At 35.3% G+C, this 18051-nt stretch overlaps 1 protein-coding gene across 1 annotated transcript in view; it reads left to right on the top strand.

Annotated features, from left to right (window-relative positions):
• DPYD (dihydropyrimidine dehydrogenase) overlaps nucleotides 1-18051 on the top strand; it is an 855274-nt gene that overhangs the window by 701298 nt on the left and 135925 nt on the right. Inside the window, exon 19 of the mRNA XM_063105846.1 lies at nucleotides 10939-11081. Coding sequence (XP_062961916.1) covers nucleotides 10939-11081 — 143 coding nt within the window. The remainder of the gene's footprint in view (nucleotides 1-10938; nucleotides 11082-18051) is intronic.

Here is an 18051-nt window from a genome sequence, read left to right as displayed (position 1 = left end):
ACAAAGAAATTTTATCAACTAGTCGAGAGAGCAACTAATCAGCAGAGCCCCTCCTTTCCAAATGGCCTTGTCAGTTTGATAGCGAGCATTGTTTCTCAGAGGGTTCAGATAAGGGCCCGGACAGAGATGTCCTGGTCCACACTACATCTTTGAGAGTTGTCCAGCCCAAGGAGAACAAAACATCATTGCCTACTGTACAGCTGGGTTTCAGCAGACTCTGAGGAATGCAGTCTTATCACAGGGTGCAGAGATTTACACATGTAATTCGCTGTAAAGTAAAGAGAGGATGCATTACTGAGAATGAAAGGAAAGGTTTTATACAGTACAACAAGTGCTGCCATGGACACCCCGGCCATGGAACCACCCACAGAGTAAACAGAGCAGAGAATTTCAGAGACAAGAGAACTCATGTTTTTCCAAAGAAAGAAAGAATACAATCCTAGTGAAGGGGGGACTTTTTGTTGTTTTTTTAATGTATACTCAGAAATCTGCTCACTTCTAGCTATCCTGCATTCTCTCAAAGGTAAAAATGCAGTTCTGGTCATCAGCATTATCCTTGTCCTTATAATCTTCCTCTTTCTCCTCCTCAAATAACCATTTCTGACGACACATAGAATGGTGAGTTTTTATGTGGTGTGATAACATTTGCTCTAGACATCCTTAAGCAAAATCACATGAGAAATGTTTATACACCAGGTCTGCTGAGTCTCTCATGGTTCAGAATACTTTCTTGGCTGAGAAAATATGTCCTTTTTGGAACAGTCTGTTTATATTTATAGGTAAACTCTTTACATTTATAGGCAAGAAGTATTGCCAGAAGCACTTATTTGGGAGAGATTGAGGCATATGGCAATTTGGAAATAAAGAAAAACCCTCATATTCAAACTCAGCAATGAATTCTATGGTGACATTGTATACTAATTATTTTATTGTTGTAATGCATTATTTAACCACACAACCCTGCCTTTCTGATATGCACATACTATCTACCTCTTTCAGCCTGGATTTTCTCATCTATAAAATGGGCATAATGCATGTGTGACTTGTAGTGATGTTGTGAGGATATAAATAATGTGTGAATAACTTAGCAAAGTAACTGGTACTTAATAAGCTCTCAAAATTATTTCAATTCAGCCATAAAAATGACATTGCCATTGGCTTTGAATTCTAATTTTGTTTTATTATATGAAAGCCAACATCTTTAAAATCATGTAAGTTTCAAAGAGTTTTACCACTTGTAACCCAGAAACACTTTAAGATCCTTCATCAACAGGTTTTAGTCGAGTAGGGAATTGAATAGCAAGGAAGAAACTGAAAGTTAGAACTCTGGTCTGTTTTAAATGCTAAATACCAACTGAGATCTGAAAGCCATTTATAGTTTTCCTTGATAACTCTACTTTGAAAATGTGCACCATTTTTTAAAAATAAAAACACGTGTATTTAAGATTAATAGTAAGAAAAATTCACTAGTTGTTTTCTCCCGTATGGAGGTTATAGGCCAAATAATATAATGAGTATATTATGCATATTCATAAGTGTATATGATTTCGGTTTGCACCAGCCAATTACATGAATCAACTTACAAAACTCTCCATTCTTGTTTCCAAAGAGAGAACATATGTTGTAGCATATACCATGAAAACAAAACCAACATGGAAATAGCAATAATGTACTTATTTCAATAATGCTTTTTCTTTTAGCTTTGTCTTTCCTCTGTGTAAACATGTCTGCACAGTGGATTTCTTTCTAAATCTGAATGTCTTCTCTGGCCATATTAAAGAATGTGCTTACTGTACTGTTTCATTAAACTGCTGTGTTATCGGGTAATTGTTTAAACATAATGCCATAGCACTATCAAAAGGAAACGTGAACTAATGGCATTTGCAAATGTCAGGGATTATCTTAACACTTTTATTATAGTTTATAAAAAGTAGGTTCAGGGCATTTCATGGCAATTATTTCTACAGAAATTGGTTATTTAAATAAATTGCTAATTATCTGAAGATGACAGTATTGAAAATGCTACTAATGAGTTGTTTAGTAAGTGTAGCTTGTGGTGGCCACCTACAGGTTGAAAATAGAAAAAACATATAGACTAAATATGCCTAGTGAATGCCATATATTTTTCCTTCTAGTAACATTTAAAGACGTGTCACTCTTTTTACATCCTTTGAGTCTTGGACCATGTAGTGAGTTTCAAAGTTCCTCATAGATTATGGTTTTTGTTCCAAATCAAATTTCACTGTGCTTCTGTAGCTATCTTTGTCCTATATGATTATCTTTAGTTGTAGCTGGTAAGATTTTATGACTTATCATTCAAACTGGGATACTTTTAGAGTGAAAGAGAGTACAGATACTGGGACTCTCCTGGACAAGCTGGGCCATATGAGCACTCCAGTTATAGCATTTACTAACTACTCTGGCTCTAATTTAATTCCTTCCTAACAATTAATATAATTATAATTTATGTAATGCTAATTTTCTTGGTTTTATCATACCTGGATAATATATCTTTATTAGTTAATAAAGTCACTAACTCTTCTTTTTGCAGCTTAATTTATATTCAGACATTTAAAATAAGGAAGAAGTATAGCATTGTTGTTAAGACTCAGGTATACCTGGATTCAAATACTGGACCCACACTTTCTAACAGAGTGATCCTGAAGGTGTGATACTTTTACCTGCTGAGTCTCAGTTTATACCTCTATAAAATTAGAGACATAAACACCCATTTCATAGTAATGTCATCAGGACAATGTATGCAAAAATACATAGGAAAATTCCTGGCAATTAGAAAGTGCTCAAAGGAGGAATCTTTATATTGAATATATTTAATGATAAAATTTCATTTTAACTCATACTTGCTTCTTTTCTAAGATACCTTCATCACTGTTATGTATTGGGAAACTATGGAGCATGTAAAACTGCTCTTTAAACTACCATAACAAAGTTCATAGTATGCTCAAATTTTCAGTTGGAAGAGACCATCTAACCCAATATTGCCTACAGTACAGAAAGGTTTATGTTGCATCTTGCCTGCTATGTAGCCACCTAGGTTCAAGGGTTAGGGAAGTCCCAATGTAGCCGCTTTCATTGCTGAATTCGCAACAAATTAATGATAAAAAATAAGAATAATAAAAACAGTTATGTATGCTGAACCATTGGTTTCACTTTTCATTTGGAAAAAAAGATAGAATAAGACTTTTTTCGGTTACCTTTCAAATATTTGAAGACAACTATTAAGATTCTTTTCAACCATTATGTACATATATATCATATGTGTGTGTGAGAGGAACAGAGGGATCGAGAGATCATTCTATTCACTCTGTGGTGTCTGTTAATCTTTTATTTAAAGTATTGGACACAGAACCAGATGTGCTCTTCTGAATGTACAGAGAGAATCATAGCACATCCCATATATAAAAATTTCACAGCACAGATTCTGATGATACCTATTCCTGTAAAGTGAGTTTTAGACATTTTAAAAATTTTATATTTTATTATGGAAATAAATTATAAACATCTTCTTATCTAAAAGAATCAAACAGTATGAAGTATAGATCTCAAAACTTGAAGGTTCCTCTTCAACTCCTTCACAGCTGGACTCACCATTTTCTCCAGAGACGATAATTATGAGCAATTTAAAACTCAGCATTCTATGCACTTACATGCACACGTACTAAATGTAATCTCACACCTTTTTTTTTTTTTTTTTTTGCCAATGATGGTGTCATACCATATATATTGTTCTCCTACTTGTGATTAACTCTTAACATTATATGTTAGAGATATTTTCTTGTCAGTTTTAAAGGTTTCCTAGTATATCATACATGGATGAGCTATTATCTGTTAAATAGCATAACTACTGATGATCGTATAGGTTGTTTTCACTGTTTTGCTACAAAAAAAACCTAATACTTTAAGGAGCATCTTTGTACATGTAACTTTGTGTCTATGTCTTAATGGAATAGATTCCTCAAAATTGAATTTCTGGATGAAAAAACATGTACATTTAGATATTGCAAATTACATTTAAAAATCTAATAAAGATTTATTCACATAAATGTACATATTTGCAGTCATGGACTCAAGCTACAAATATTCATAGTTTTGTTAAAAAATGAAATGACATGTATTGCAAGATGATCTCCAAATTTGATGGCTAGGAGATTAACACCCCTTAAGTATTAAGTGTTTATCCCTACATGTTTATTTTGGGGGTGGATCACTTTTCTCTGGCTTTGACAGTAGTATTAGCTTATACTTATATATATACTATCAGGCACTGAGCCAGGTACTTTCTGTGAATTGTATCATTTAATACTCCCCAAGTAACTACGATATCATTGGCATTAATGTCCCTGTTTTGTACATAAGGAAAATTGATGTTTTAGGAAGTTAAGGAGCTTGCTCAAAGTCCCAATTGCATAAAGCAACTGAGCTGAGACTTAAACCTAATTGGCTGGACTTTGGCACCAGAGCTCTTATTAGTAGGCCTAAATGATACTGGTCTAATGCAGAGATGACATGAAGATGGTTCGCTTTGCAATTGCTGCACTATCACTTCTCAGTAATAACTGAAAAGGAAGGACTTTCATGTCACAGAGACTTGATTTTTGATTCCAGTGTATGCCTTTTAAACTGTATCACATTAAACAAGTTATTTATTGAGCTCCAGCTTCCCTTATTTCATATACAAAATAAGGGTGACAGCATCTCTGTTCACAGAGTTGTAAGGGTTAAATCGCACAACGTGTGTGAAGCTCCAGCCTCAGTGTCTGGCGTATGAAATCACTCCATCAGCGAGAGCTCCATCCCCTTCCAATAATGGCAACTGACACTTTCATAAAGGAAAATGGCCCACTTCTTGGTGAATATTGTTAACTCTATTGCCTTTAAATAAAATGCATGGCACATGCTAGGTACAGAGTTATTGAATACGAATTGACTATAAACACATTCGATGTGTTATGAAGCAGATAAACATAGCTATAAAGATATGGAGACTCAGGGAAAAAATCATGAAAAATTCGACTAAAGTTAAAACATTTTCATAAGAAAGTTTTCAGCTTTTCCAAAAAAAACGAAAACAACACAATAACATAAAACAATTGATCTTGTTTTTCCCATTTCTTCCCTTTAGATTTCACATCTTTACATATAACTCTAGATCCTTTTAATACTTCAGTTTCTGGTTGAGTTATGCTAATGTTCTCAGAGGACCTTAATTCATGTGTAAAGATGTATTTTTAAATAGCTGTGCTTCACATATTTATCAGTATATTAGCTTCATTAACATTTTAAACTTGCTTCAGTAAAGCATAAATTTGTTGGTGCTTGATTTATGTGTATTTTATAAAAATCAATCTCTCAACTCCCAAATCCTTGAAATTCTTGATTCGCTAATATTTTCTTTCTTCTGGATGATGTTAAAACTAGTAACAATTAGACAGTCAAAGTTCAATTTCTAATGAATTTGTTATCCACTTCATTCATTATATTTTAATTAATGTAAGCAAATTAAAACTACATTTTCTTTTTGTACACACAGTGAGCACGAGTGAGTATTATAACCCAATTTCTGTTTTATTGCCAGCTAGAGCTATTATCCGGGAGTTTATTGTGGACTTAGTTCTAACAATTAATTGTGTAACAGTAGCTGTCCTAGGAGTCAAATGATTAGGGAAAAAACAAACAGAATTAAGCTAGATTATTCAAAAATTCAGTTACCCCAAATTAGCATATGTTCCACACTATCTTGCCCATTAAAAATTTCTTTTCTCTTCAAGGATTTAGTCATGCAATGTAAATCTCTGCCTCCTTTTTGCCAATAAACTTGAGTTCTGAGGTTGTCATTAAAATTCTTGTATATTAGTCTAGTGCATAGATCTTTGGATTCTCAAAAAATTTTTAAATAAATTGATGTCTACCTTTGAGATTTCTACCTTTGGAGTAAAAATAATCTTATTAACGTTATGATACTGCCAAGTGATAGTTGTTAAGAAAGGAGAAAAAGGAGGGGACATGTATGGTTTTCTTAAGGTATCACAGGCTGTAAAGTTCTATCATTGTAGGCATCATGTTTTTGTCTCCAGTTTAAAAAATGGTTTTATTGCATCGCTAAACACACAAGAACAACATAGAGGACAATGTCAGCATAAACTAAATAAATGCTCCCTCTGAAATCAATTGTCCTTGAGGGTGGTACAGATTATAATAGCAAACATCTCTACCATTTTATTATATGCTACCCCTTTATATATATATATATATATATATATATAGTTATTTAGTTATTAAATTATTTAATCCTCAAAACAACTCTATGAAGTTATTGCAGTTTTCATTATTTTATAGATGACAAAATTGAGGTACAGTAAGATTAGCAAATTTTCACAAAGTCACACAGCTTGTAAGTAGTAGAGTTAGGATTTGAACCTCAGCAGTTGGCCCTGTTTTCTGTCTGATATAACTAGTTCATCTCAAATTCTCTTTTTTCTAGAATTTACACTAATAATATTTATAAAATGTACAATGTTCAAACAAATATGAATTTTTCCTAATGGAACACTAGTACAGAATGAATAATTGGACTCAAATTATTTACCTTGAACAACCTACTAAGATCATAAGGGCTGGTGTTTTGAGTATCTATCCTGGGTATATGGTTAGGACCCAAACTGATTAACTAGGGAAAAAAGCCACAGGTACTTAATGAATATTTTGTGAATAGAGGATGGACAGATGAATGGATAAATGAAGACTGGGTAAGGAACCTGATTAAGACATGGTACATTAATACATACATATCAGTACATAATACAGTAGCTAATGGTAGCATTTTTGAAATTGTATTTAAAATATCTGACAAATGATAGTATCATTTTCTTAAGAAAAAAAGTTTCATCAAAGTCATATTGATTAACTTTATTCAAAATCTCTGGCTTACAAAAATGTTTTACTAAAACATGAATCAATCCAAAACAGGTCTGTGTAGTTTATCAACAATCTGTGAATTCAACACACTGATTTGCATTTTAAGTCGTGATTACATGGAGGGCCTACATTGATTAGATACCAAAAGTTACAGTTCAATCTAGTCCACAAAGGCCACTTTGGTGCATAACAGATTTCTTTACACCAAAGTTGCAACTCAGAGGTCCAGTTCATTTTTTGTTTGTTTGTTTGTTTGAAACTGTAGCTTGTTTCCAAACATGGAGACTCAGAATGGCTTGATTTTTATTGGAGGATTCCGCACAGTTAAAACAGAATGGCTTGATGTAAATGAATTTCCCATCAGGTTCATCTGGCCACCCCATGTAGATGAAGACTTAATTTTAATTGTATGTTACCTATTAGTTCATTTAAGCTTGTAGGATTTCAATTTCTTGATTTAAACCTTGTTGTTTCTTTAAGGATGGAGTTCACATTCACATTCCTTGAGCTTCTCAAACTGGCTTCTTCCTCCCTAGTCTTTGGTCTAAAATCATTAATCACTGTAGCAGTGACAAAATTTTAAAAATCTTTACCTCAGTAACTGTGATTTTGGAAGTCTTTATGCATTTTATTTGTTATATGTACAACTCTATAAAGTATTGATATATGTATTTTCTTTACACCAAATATTTTATTTCTATCTTGAACCTATTATTTCTTCATTTCCGTCATTTTAAAACTAAAAAGAAATTTCTATATAACAATTTAGAAAGACCCTTTTATACACATTCAGTTTTCTTCCATAAATCTTTCATGGTGGGTGAAAGTCATTTTTAAAACCTTTTCCCCGTAAAAATGCTGAGAACACATAGATTAAATTTCATGTTAAATCAGCTGAGTTACAAAAAAAAAAATCAGATGGAGTGTATAATGAAATAAAAACTGAATCTACTATTGCTCAGCAACAGAAAGATCCATTTCTTCATTTTTTGGAACACATTTCTTCAGAGAACATAATTGATCTTAATTTTTAAAAAGGTAATTTTTATTAGTTTGAAAGGTTTTCATGTTTATTAGATAGATTAGAAAAGTTTTAGAAAAGGAAGAAAAACATGAAATAGAAAATGTCTTATTGACCTAATTGAACATCTTCAAATGCCAGTGAGGATGTGCTGATGTTTTTTAACACCTGTGTAATGTTGCCCTTTAAATGTAACTGGTTAAATTTTCAAAGCTCTGTTCTGGAGTTTTGCCATTTGATGTCCATTAATATCAGTTGGCATATGCGGCCAAATCCCTGTAAACCACTTTGAAATTTTACCCCTTAGTGTTAATGATAGTTGTCTAACAGTGCAGTTAGAAATAAATTATTTATCTGCTTACCTCAAATTTCTTTTACTCTCTTGGGTCAGCTAAATAAGGGGGAAAAAAGAATCCCAATATTTCTTTATTACTTCAAAGTAACATATATGTAAAGAAGACATCATCTCAGTATGTATTGAGCATGTCAGTTATGTTATGTGGTGATAGATGTGTGTCTATCTTAAGGTTTCTTTAAATTATTGATTTCCTTAAAAATGCCTTTCTTTAACTTTTATTCTTACTTAGGTTTCTTTTTAGTATAGCTAAAGATTTGTGCCTATCAATGTGTGTTTATATTCTCACTATAAATTCTCCTGTGCACTGTTAGTTTTTTGGGTTTTTTTTTTTTTATGGTTAAAACATAAAAACTAAGAAGAAATCATTGATAAATAATTTGATACAGAAATAAATTTGACATCCAGTTTCTAATTTGCCCTAACTTAATATCTTGTATTCTAAATGTCTGTTATGAAATTTTGAAGTGTCATCATTGAATATTCTTGACTAAGAAATACTAATATCTACAGGAAGCTTTTTAGATGTGGAAGCAACAAGTAGACATTTCCACAAACACTTTGGTGTTAAGTGCAAAAGCATTATTTATGCACCAGTTAAGTTTTATCTGAAATGGATATGAACAAGATAAAAAGAAAGCCACTGTTTTTTTAAAGACTTTATCATTTTAGAGCTTCAGATTCACAGCAAAATTGAGAGGAAGGCACAGAGGTAGCCCATATACCCAACACATGCACAGCCTTCCCATTATCAACATCCCCCACCAGAGTAGTACATTTCTTACAGTTGATGAACCTACCTTAACACATACAAATAATCACCCAAAGTCCGTACTTTACATTAGGGCTCACTTTTGGTGTTATACATTTTATGAGTTTGGACAACTGTATAACAACACGAATCCACCATTAGAGTATCATACACAGTATACTCACTGTCCCCCAAATCCTCTTTATTCTGCCTATTCATCCATCCCTCCCAACCCCTGGCAACCACCCAACCACCGATTTTCTTACTGTCTCCATAGTTTTGCCTTTTCCAAAATGTCATAAGTTGGAATCATATAGTATGTACCCTTTTTAGATAGAAAGACACTGATTTTAAGGAAAGCTCTGTGCAATTCCTCAAAGTAAGACTCCAATAAATACATATTGACAGTGCTGGTGATTATGCTTGTGGTGGTAAAGGTGATGATAAAGTACCCACCACGTGGGGCTGAACCAGTTGCTTGTGTATGTTGTGGGGCCCTGGTTTAAGGCAATGTCAAATTCTTACACAAGCAAAATATCTTTAGTTCAGAAAATGCCATTAAAGGACCACTGACCTATGAGTGAAAACCAGGAATATTAAATTATATTCCTCTGTTATAAAAGCATTAAATTTCTCTGGGATTTTAATACTTGAGAGTCCAAAGGAGCTTTCCTACAGTATCTTTATTTTTCAAATGACCCTAAAGTGTTCTGTCCATCCATTCAGTTATTATTATTATTAGAAAATAATACTGGTAAAGTCTGATTAATTAAAATTTTTTTAAAAAAACAACTAAACAGATACACTCTTATCTGGATTCTAGTAAATCTTCTTTAACTTGGTAGAACTTTCTAATATATTAAAAATTAGAATAGGCTCACTATTTCTTCCTAATTAGATTAGAACTACTATTTCTTCAAATTGTGGGAAATGTATGTAAAAAGCAATATGGAATCTGTAAGTTCATCAGCACTTTGTTTTTACAGTATCTGTATTCACACCAGCTGCTTTATACTTTGCAGAAACATAACAGAGCTGTATGTCTATTTATGTAATGTAAGTGATTGTTTTTCTTTTTTAAATCTGCAGTTCCTTGTTCTTTTTAAAACAGATGCTTGAGTGTTCCATGCAGTCTTTTATATATTACTGTATATCAAATTGTAATATGCATGTATATTATGCGAGCGTTCTAGGGTTGCTATACCCACTTACATAACACTTCTGCATTCAATAATAGCATCAAAGTCCTTAAAATAAATACACATTCATTGACACATCAACATACTTTGAATCATAAAAACGTTTATACATTATGTATGTGTACATCTTAAAAAGAGATAAAGAAATTTGAAATTTGTCCAGTACAACATTGCCATTATATAATGGTAAGTATAAGGCAATGTAGTGGATTGAATTATATCCCCCCAAATTCACTGAAGCTTGAATTGTGTCCCCCAAATTTTATGTATCAGAATCTTGGCCCCCACCGTGACTGTTAAGTGGGTGGGAAATCCTATTATGATAACTGAAAGGTGGGGCCTTGAAGAAGTGATTAGATTGTAGGATCATGCTGTGGTGAATGGATTAAAAATGGTCGTCATGGGCTTGGTTTGGAGGGCTTTAAAAAGAGAGTGAACAAGGATATTAGTCTCTCTGCTCTGCCATTTTACAATACGATACCTTGCATCACTGTCGCCACCACCAAGACCCTCACCAGATGTGTTCCCTGGACTTTGGACTTCCTAGCCTCCAAAACTGTAAGTAATAAATTTAATTTTCTTATAAATTACCCAGCTCTGTGTATTTTGTTATAAGCAACAGAAATGGACTAATACAGGCAATATGCTGACCATTGATTATTCTCATTGTCTGTAGGGACAGCGATCAGACCTATTGCTTTAAGAGCTGTGACCTCCATTGCCCGTGCTTTACCTGGATTTCCCATTTTGGCCACTGGTGGAATTGACTCAGCAGAAAGTGGACTTCAGTTTCTCCACAGTGGAGCTTCGGTCCTCCAGGTAGTACTTGTGTTTTCCTGCCCCTTTAAAAAGCTTCGTCTCACAAATACAATGCAAATTATGTGACAACAAATATGTTATTTTAGGGCCTCTTGAGAAAGAGAAAGTGTGGGATCAACATGGCAGCACTCATGAAATTCCTCTTGTGAGTCAGAACAAACCTGAGGTTCATTTCCTGTCCTATGGAGAATTTACAAACCCTCTTTTTCTCATGTATTCATTCATCCATCTGTTTCTAAAATAAATGAGACCAGGTACCAAAATGCATACTGTACTACTGAATGATAAACAAGTACATGAGTAAATCTGGATAAAAATAAAATCTCGGCTTAAATAAAATTAAATCAAGGATAAGGCCAATAAACACAAGGTACATAAGGTACTGGGGTTGGGGGTGGGGGATAGTAAGTTTGACTCTGAACTACCAGGCCTTCAAAGAAGGAAATTAGGAAATTATTGACTTTATAACTTTCAAAATATAAAAATAAATTGGTTGTTTTGCTTCTTGTAGTACAAAGCTGAGGGAAATTCATCCATTGTCTTCATAAAGGATTCTTTCAGATATAGTGAATAGTACTCTTAATGGCACCCTTACAAATTCTAAAAATGAGGTATTATTTTTTATTATTTAGGCACTTATTTTTTTAGAATGTTGTTCAATATGGGCCTAGTGTGTTAGCATGTTTTAGCATAAGTATTTCTCCGAGGTGCCAGATATGCAGGTTTTGTGGTCTACCTTGACCCAGGGATAATATTTTTCATATGATGACAAGAATGTGAACTGTCAGGTAATCCTCTGTTAACATGACTTCTCACTACCTAGCACTGATGGTAATTGAAAGGCAGAGAGTTTAGCATTACGTACATTCTTTGGCAAAGAAAAAAAGTAGAATACGAATATCTTGTGTTGCTGCTTTGACAATCAGAATTAACATTGTCTTATGAAATACTTACAATCGAAGGTAGAAATAATATGTATCAAAATGCTAATGGAGACAAATTTCTGCTTCCATGAAGATGAAGTAAACTTACTTTTCTCTGTGCCTCCCACTGAGTACGACTAAAAACCCTTAAATATAAAACTAATAATGTAAGAAGACTTGTTGGGCCTTAAGAACTAACACCACCTTAAGTGACATTGCAAGCGGCGCCATTATAGGCCCACAAGGGCGTATTAATCTGGCAGCCTAAGACTGCACTGCCAGGAGGAAGTAGAGTGGGGGTGTCTGCGGGAACCTTGCCTTAGCTCTTATTGGCCAAATACGCGCTTCTGCGCTCGTGAACACTGCCTGGTTGCAATAGCTAGGCATTGAGACAAGATGCATGCCCTTGACCTTTAAGCTGATTGGATTATGTTAAAACCTCCCCTCCCTATCTGCCTATAAAAGCAAGTGCTTGTGTGATAATAACTGGAACTGCTGGACAGAACCCCCCGCCGCCTCTGAGTGTCCTTTAACCAGGCTGTTTTGGGGGGGGCCGGCAGTGTGCTCACCTCTCTTCACGGCTCTCTTCCCCCGTCTCCTTCCAAAGGGGACAGGAGGGAAAGAGGAATCCCGGGCCGTTCACTCGCCCACCTAAAGGAATGAGGCTAGGGCTGTTCGGGTCGCCTGGCAGCAGACCCGACAAAGACTCTGAAAGGTGGAGAATAGGCAGACTGTCTAGGGACCTTGAGACTCAAAGAACAGCACAGTGATGAGTTTCCTGGTTGTTGTTTTTTACTCATATATCCCACACTTGGAGCCAAAGAAGCCCAGCAACCCAGAAACAACAACAGCTGCAGGCAAAAAGCCTGCTTTCTCTGGCCAAAAAAAAAAAAGAAAGAAAGAAAGAAAGAAAGAAAGGAAAAGGGCAGCCTAGCAAGAAGACTTTTAGACAATAAATACTCTACTCCAGCCAAACACCCTATATAAAAACTTCATCCCCACACCCATACAGGCAAGCAAAGGACAAGTGGGGATCCTAGACTTCCATCCCATCAGGCAGCCCCCTATATAAATAGGGGAAATGGTGAGCTCCCCTATGTGGGAAGCCTGGACTAACACCCCCCCCCACCCCCGAGAGTAGTGAGGTATCCATTCTCTCTTCCGGGGTGTTGTCAGAGGAGCTCTAGTGGAGACTCAGGATTTGCATCACCACCCTGTAGCAGTAAGGCCACACTCCCTTCATCCTCCCTATGATGTCCGTGAAGGCCAAATGGGGAGCAGCAACAAGGCCCTCCCCCCCTCTTAGCAAGGGAGGTATCAGTGCAGGCTTAGTGGGAAGCCAGAACTCCCACCCTCACCCAGCAGTAACAAGGAGATATGCCCTTCAGGTGCCAAAGGAGGCCAAGGAGGGAACTTGGGCTTCTCCCTGGCAGTAAGGGGCAGCACCCTCCTTTCACCTGCCTGAGTAGTGTCAAGGAAAGGCAGCCAAAGCAGGTTTAAATAACATCAAGAGTCTCTTAATATAATACCCAAAATGCCAAGATTTCAATCAATAATCATTCATTATACCAGGACCCAGGAACTGAACAGTAAAAGATAATTCAAAGATGCTGACACCAAGATGACAGAGATGTTAGAATTATCTGACAAAGGTTTTAAAGCAGCCATCATAAAATTGCATTAATAAGCAATTACAAACATACTTAAAACAAATGAAAAAAAAAAAAAAACAGAAATTCTTCACAAAGACATAGAAAATGTAAAGAAGAATCAAATGGAAATCTTCACACTGAAAAACCCAATAGCTAAAATTGATGTGCTCAACAGCAGAATGGATAGAAAAGGAGAAATAATCAGTGAGCTAGAAAACAGAGCAATAGAAATGAACCAATCTGAACAAGAGAGAGAAAGAAGACTGAAGAGAAGAATGAATGAGCTTCAGGGAACTGTAGGACTATAACAAAAGATCCAACATTCATGTCATTAGAGTCCCAGAGGAGAGGTGAGAGAAGGTGGGGATGACAAAGAAATAATGTCTGAAAACTCCCCAGTTTTTGCAAAAGACATGAACATATAGATTCAAGAAGCTGAGTGGACCCTGAACAGGATAGACCCAATGAAATCCATACCAAAACATATCATAGTCAAACTTCCAAAAACTAAGGAAAAAGAAAAAAATCTTGAAAGCAGCGAGAGAAATGAGACCTTATTTACCTGCAGGGGACAAGCAATTTTAATGATAGTGAATTTCTCTTCAGAAACCATGGCATCTAGAAAGAAGTGTGACAACATTTTTCAACAAGTGCTGAAAGAGAAGAACTGTCAACCCAGAATTCTGTATCTTTCAGGAATGAAGAATAAATCAAGATATTCTCAGCTGAAGAAAAACTAACAGAATTTATTCCCCAGAGACCTTAACTATAAGAATGACTAAAATAAGTTCCTTAAGAGGAAAGAAAATCATAAAAGAGGTACCTTGGGACATCATAAAGGAAGGAAGAATATAGAGCAGTGAAACAAGAAGAATCTGGAAGATAACACATACCCAGGCTTGAATATGACCTGAATTTATTTTCATGAACACATAGGATTGTATGGACCAGAGGTATGAGTGGGTTCCAGAACAGACTCCTGCTCATTGCCAGATACATGATCATGGATAAGTCACACATGGGAGAGAAGAGTTTCAACTGTCTACCATGTGCTGATAGAAGCTGCTGATGCATGCAGTATTTCTACAACCTACCCAAGAGTAACATAGCTTTATATTTTTTGATTGATACTGAGACTTGGAAGATGTAAGTTGTGTAGGCACAGTCACATGACTAGAGCCAGAACTCAGTCCTAGGGTTTCACAGACACAAAGCCAATACTCTTCCAACTGGTCACACTGCCTGTTCCCCGTCACAGGACCTATAACATGGAAATATCGGTAATAGTCAGGCCCTCTATGCCTACTCCAAGCTTACATGTTCAGGCTACAGCTTACTCCTTAAAGTCAGGATTCAAAGAGAAGAAATGTGGGGCCAGCCCCATGGCTCTCTCAAGAGTGTGCCACAGCACTGGTAGCACCGAGGCCGCAGGTTCGGATCCTATATAGGGATGGCCGGTGCACTCACTGGCTGAGCGTGGTGCGGACGACACCAAGCCAAGGGTGAAGAAATGTGAAAACAGAAAAATAAACCAGCATTATGTGTCCTAAGTGCGCATATGTGAAGTACTATGGTGGAGAAATAATTATTCAAATTTCAGTTTCTGCTTAGGTTCCTCTTAAATCAAGACTCAGAGGCCCACTCAGACTAAGAAAACAAAGCCTATTGTTTTTATTTTCATTATTTTTATTTATACATATTTATGGGGTACAGAGTTGACTATCAGTATTTATGTGCACTACGTAGTGATCAAGTCAATATTATTAGCATGTTCATTATTACAAATTGTAATTAGTTTTTGTGTCCCTTATGGTATTTCTCCCTCTTCCCCTTTCCCCTCCCCCTGTCCCACATCTAGTAAGTATCAGTCCAGTTGTATTCTATACATGAATGGACCGTGGAACTGGGACAGCAAGAAACAGTGGTGTGCTTTTCTGGGGAGAGACCTTTGCCATTTCTCTTTCGTGGGCCCTGTGATTTCTCCCTAAGAAGAATCTAAAGTTCCATCTACTCTTTCTCTCTCCATGGTTTACTCCCTGTTTTTGCCCCCTCTGAGCTTCTGACTAGCACATGGCCATCATGACCTTAGGACCCACTTCACATGGTGATCTTCCAGCTCCAATTTCTACATGAATGACTCACTAGCCTCATATCTGTTAGGGTTTTTTGGCTCACCTTATGATGAGGCCTGGCATGAAAAGATAAGCCGTGGGTTATCCCATGTATTGACTGCTTAGTGCATAGCAGAAATACTAAATATTTGTTGAATGAATTTGTTAAATGTGCTTGAGTTGTGATATTTTTACTAAAATTGTGAAGAGGAGATAAAAGGATTCACATGGTATAAAAGGTCATTGCCTCTTCAGTTCTGACTAGGAATGTCCCAGAGACTCTCCAGCTCTGTAGAATATTGTGTCCCAAATGATTTTGTTAAAAATGTGAAGTTCCATGCATAGGCTTTCACTGGTAGAAAATTACAGATTATTTATCAATCCTACCATTACCTTGAATCAGATTTTCATTCAGCCAGAAAATATTTTTTAACTAATTTGAACTGAAGTATGAATGAAAACCAGTATTAAGATACTGGTTTCGGTGGGGTGGAGAATGTATGATTTTTCTATCTCCCTTTCATTGTAACTGAATTTCACCCTGCTCTATTCCCTAATGCGGGGTTAATCTAATATTCCATTTTCTATACTTCCAGGCTCCTGAATATTGTTGGAGAAATTCAAGTAACTGCCAATAGGATTTACTCCAAGTTCACAGTGTTAAATGTCAGCTGGGCCTTGGGTGCTATTCAGCATCCCTCTTTATTTATTTATTTTATTTCTTCATATCAAACTCACTCTAGCAGTTAGTTCAGATCATTTTCACATACCTCAAAGCCCTAAACCCCTCCACTGAAACCCTCCCATTTCAATGATGCCATCTGTTCATTGACTTTTATTGCCCAACTCAATCCATTTTCTCTGGTTCTATAAGATTTATCAAATCTACTTTTTAATAATTTCTACTCGGAAGTTAAGTATGTACTCACAAAATGCATTTTTTACAAGGCCTTTGACCAGACAAATGAAATGTGTTTGAATATCTGTGTGATGGTGCTGATACACTGGGGTATAGAAATAGAGTTAATGAGTACAGAAAAGGCAATATAAATACATATTTTGATTCTGATTTTCTTCATATACTACCCATCACATTCATAGACTATTTAGATAGGTGAGTTCACTACTGGAATAAAGATTTATCCTCAAAGTAGTAATCTTAAATTTAGTTTTAAATGAATCCATGTGTTTGAAAATTAAGCCATGTGACTTTGGAAAAAGTACCAGTGTCTCAAAAATGGAAAGCTAAACTTTTTGTATAAGTTGGATAAGTATAATAGAACATGCCTTCCTTATTAATCAATATGCCTCACAGAGAATCATTCATTCATTCATTTATTCAATAAATATTTATTGAGATCCCACTATATATTTAGCACTGTTGTAAGAATTTGGAATACTTCTATAAATAAAACCAGGAAAAATCCATTACCTCATGGGGCTTACATTCTAGTGAGGGAAGAGAGATAATATATATAATATATGAAATATAAGTATATTATCAGGTATGTATTAAGATGATAAGTGCCTTGGGAAAAAATAGACTTCATTGAAGAGGTAACCTTTGTATAAAAACTGAAGGTTGTAAATCCAGAGAAATTTTTATTGAAGAAAAAATCCTAAGTTGTAGCATCACTTGCTTAAATTCTTGCTAATTGAGAATTTAACTGAAATATAAAAACGAATAAATATGGGGCTAGTCCGTGGCTCACTTGGGAGACTGTGGTGCTGACAACACCAAGTTAAGGGTTAAGATCTCCTTACTAGTCATCTTAAAAAAAAAAAAAAAAGACAAAATATTATAGAGCACCTTGCAGTTTATAAACTGAAATGCCTCTTAGGACTTTAGATTGCATTTTAATGGGAAATTTTTGTTTTTTGAACTCTTCTTACCATTTCTAGGAATGTATCATTTCTCAGTGGCACTGTTTATTTCTTTTATCTTGTTTTGGCAAGGATGTTAACATTTCCATGGTTAAACACCCAACTACCTTACTTTGAAAATGCTTGTGAATTGTTTTTTTCTATTTCTGTGAAAAAATACCACTGGGAATTTGATAGGGATGGCATTAAATCTGTATGTTGCTTTGGGTAGTATGGACATGTTAACAATATGAATTCTTTCAATCCATTATTTGTGTATTCTTCAGTTTCTTTCATTAAAGTTTTATATTTTTCAGTGTACAAATCTTTTACCTCCTTGGCTACATGTATTCCTAAGTTTTTTAAATGCTATTGTAAATGGAATTGGTTTCTTTATTTCCTTTTCTGATAGTTCGTTGTT

Source organism: Cynocephalus volans, chromosome 8 (assembly GCF_027409185.1).
Source record: "Cynocephalus volans isolate mCynVol1 chromosome 8, mCynVol1.pri, whole genome shotgun sequence".
NCBI lineage: Eukaryota > Metazoa > Chordata > Mammalia > Dermoptera > Cynocephalidae > Cynocephalus > Cynocephalus volans.
Note: the sequence above shows the minus strand (reverse complement) of the source record. Positions and strands in the feature narration are given on the sequence as shown.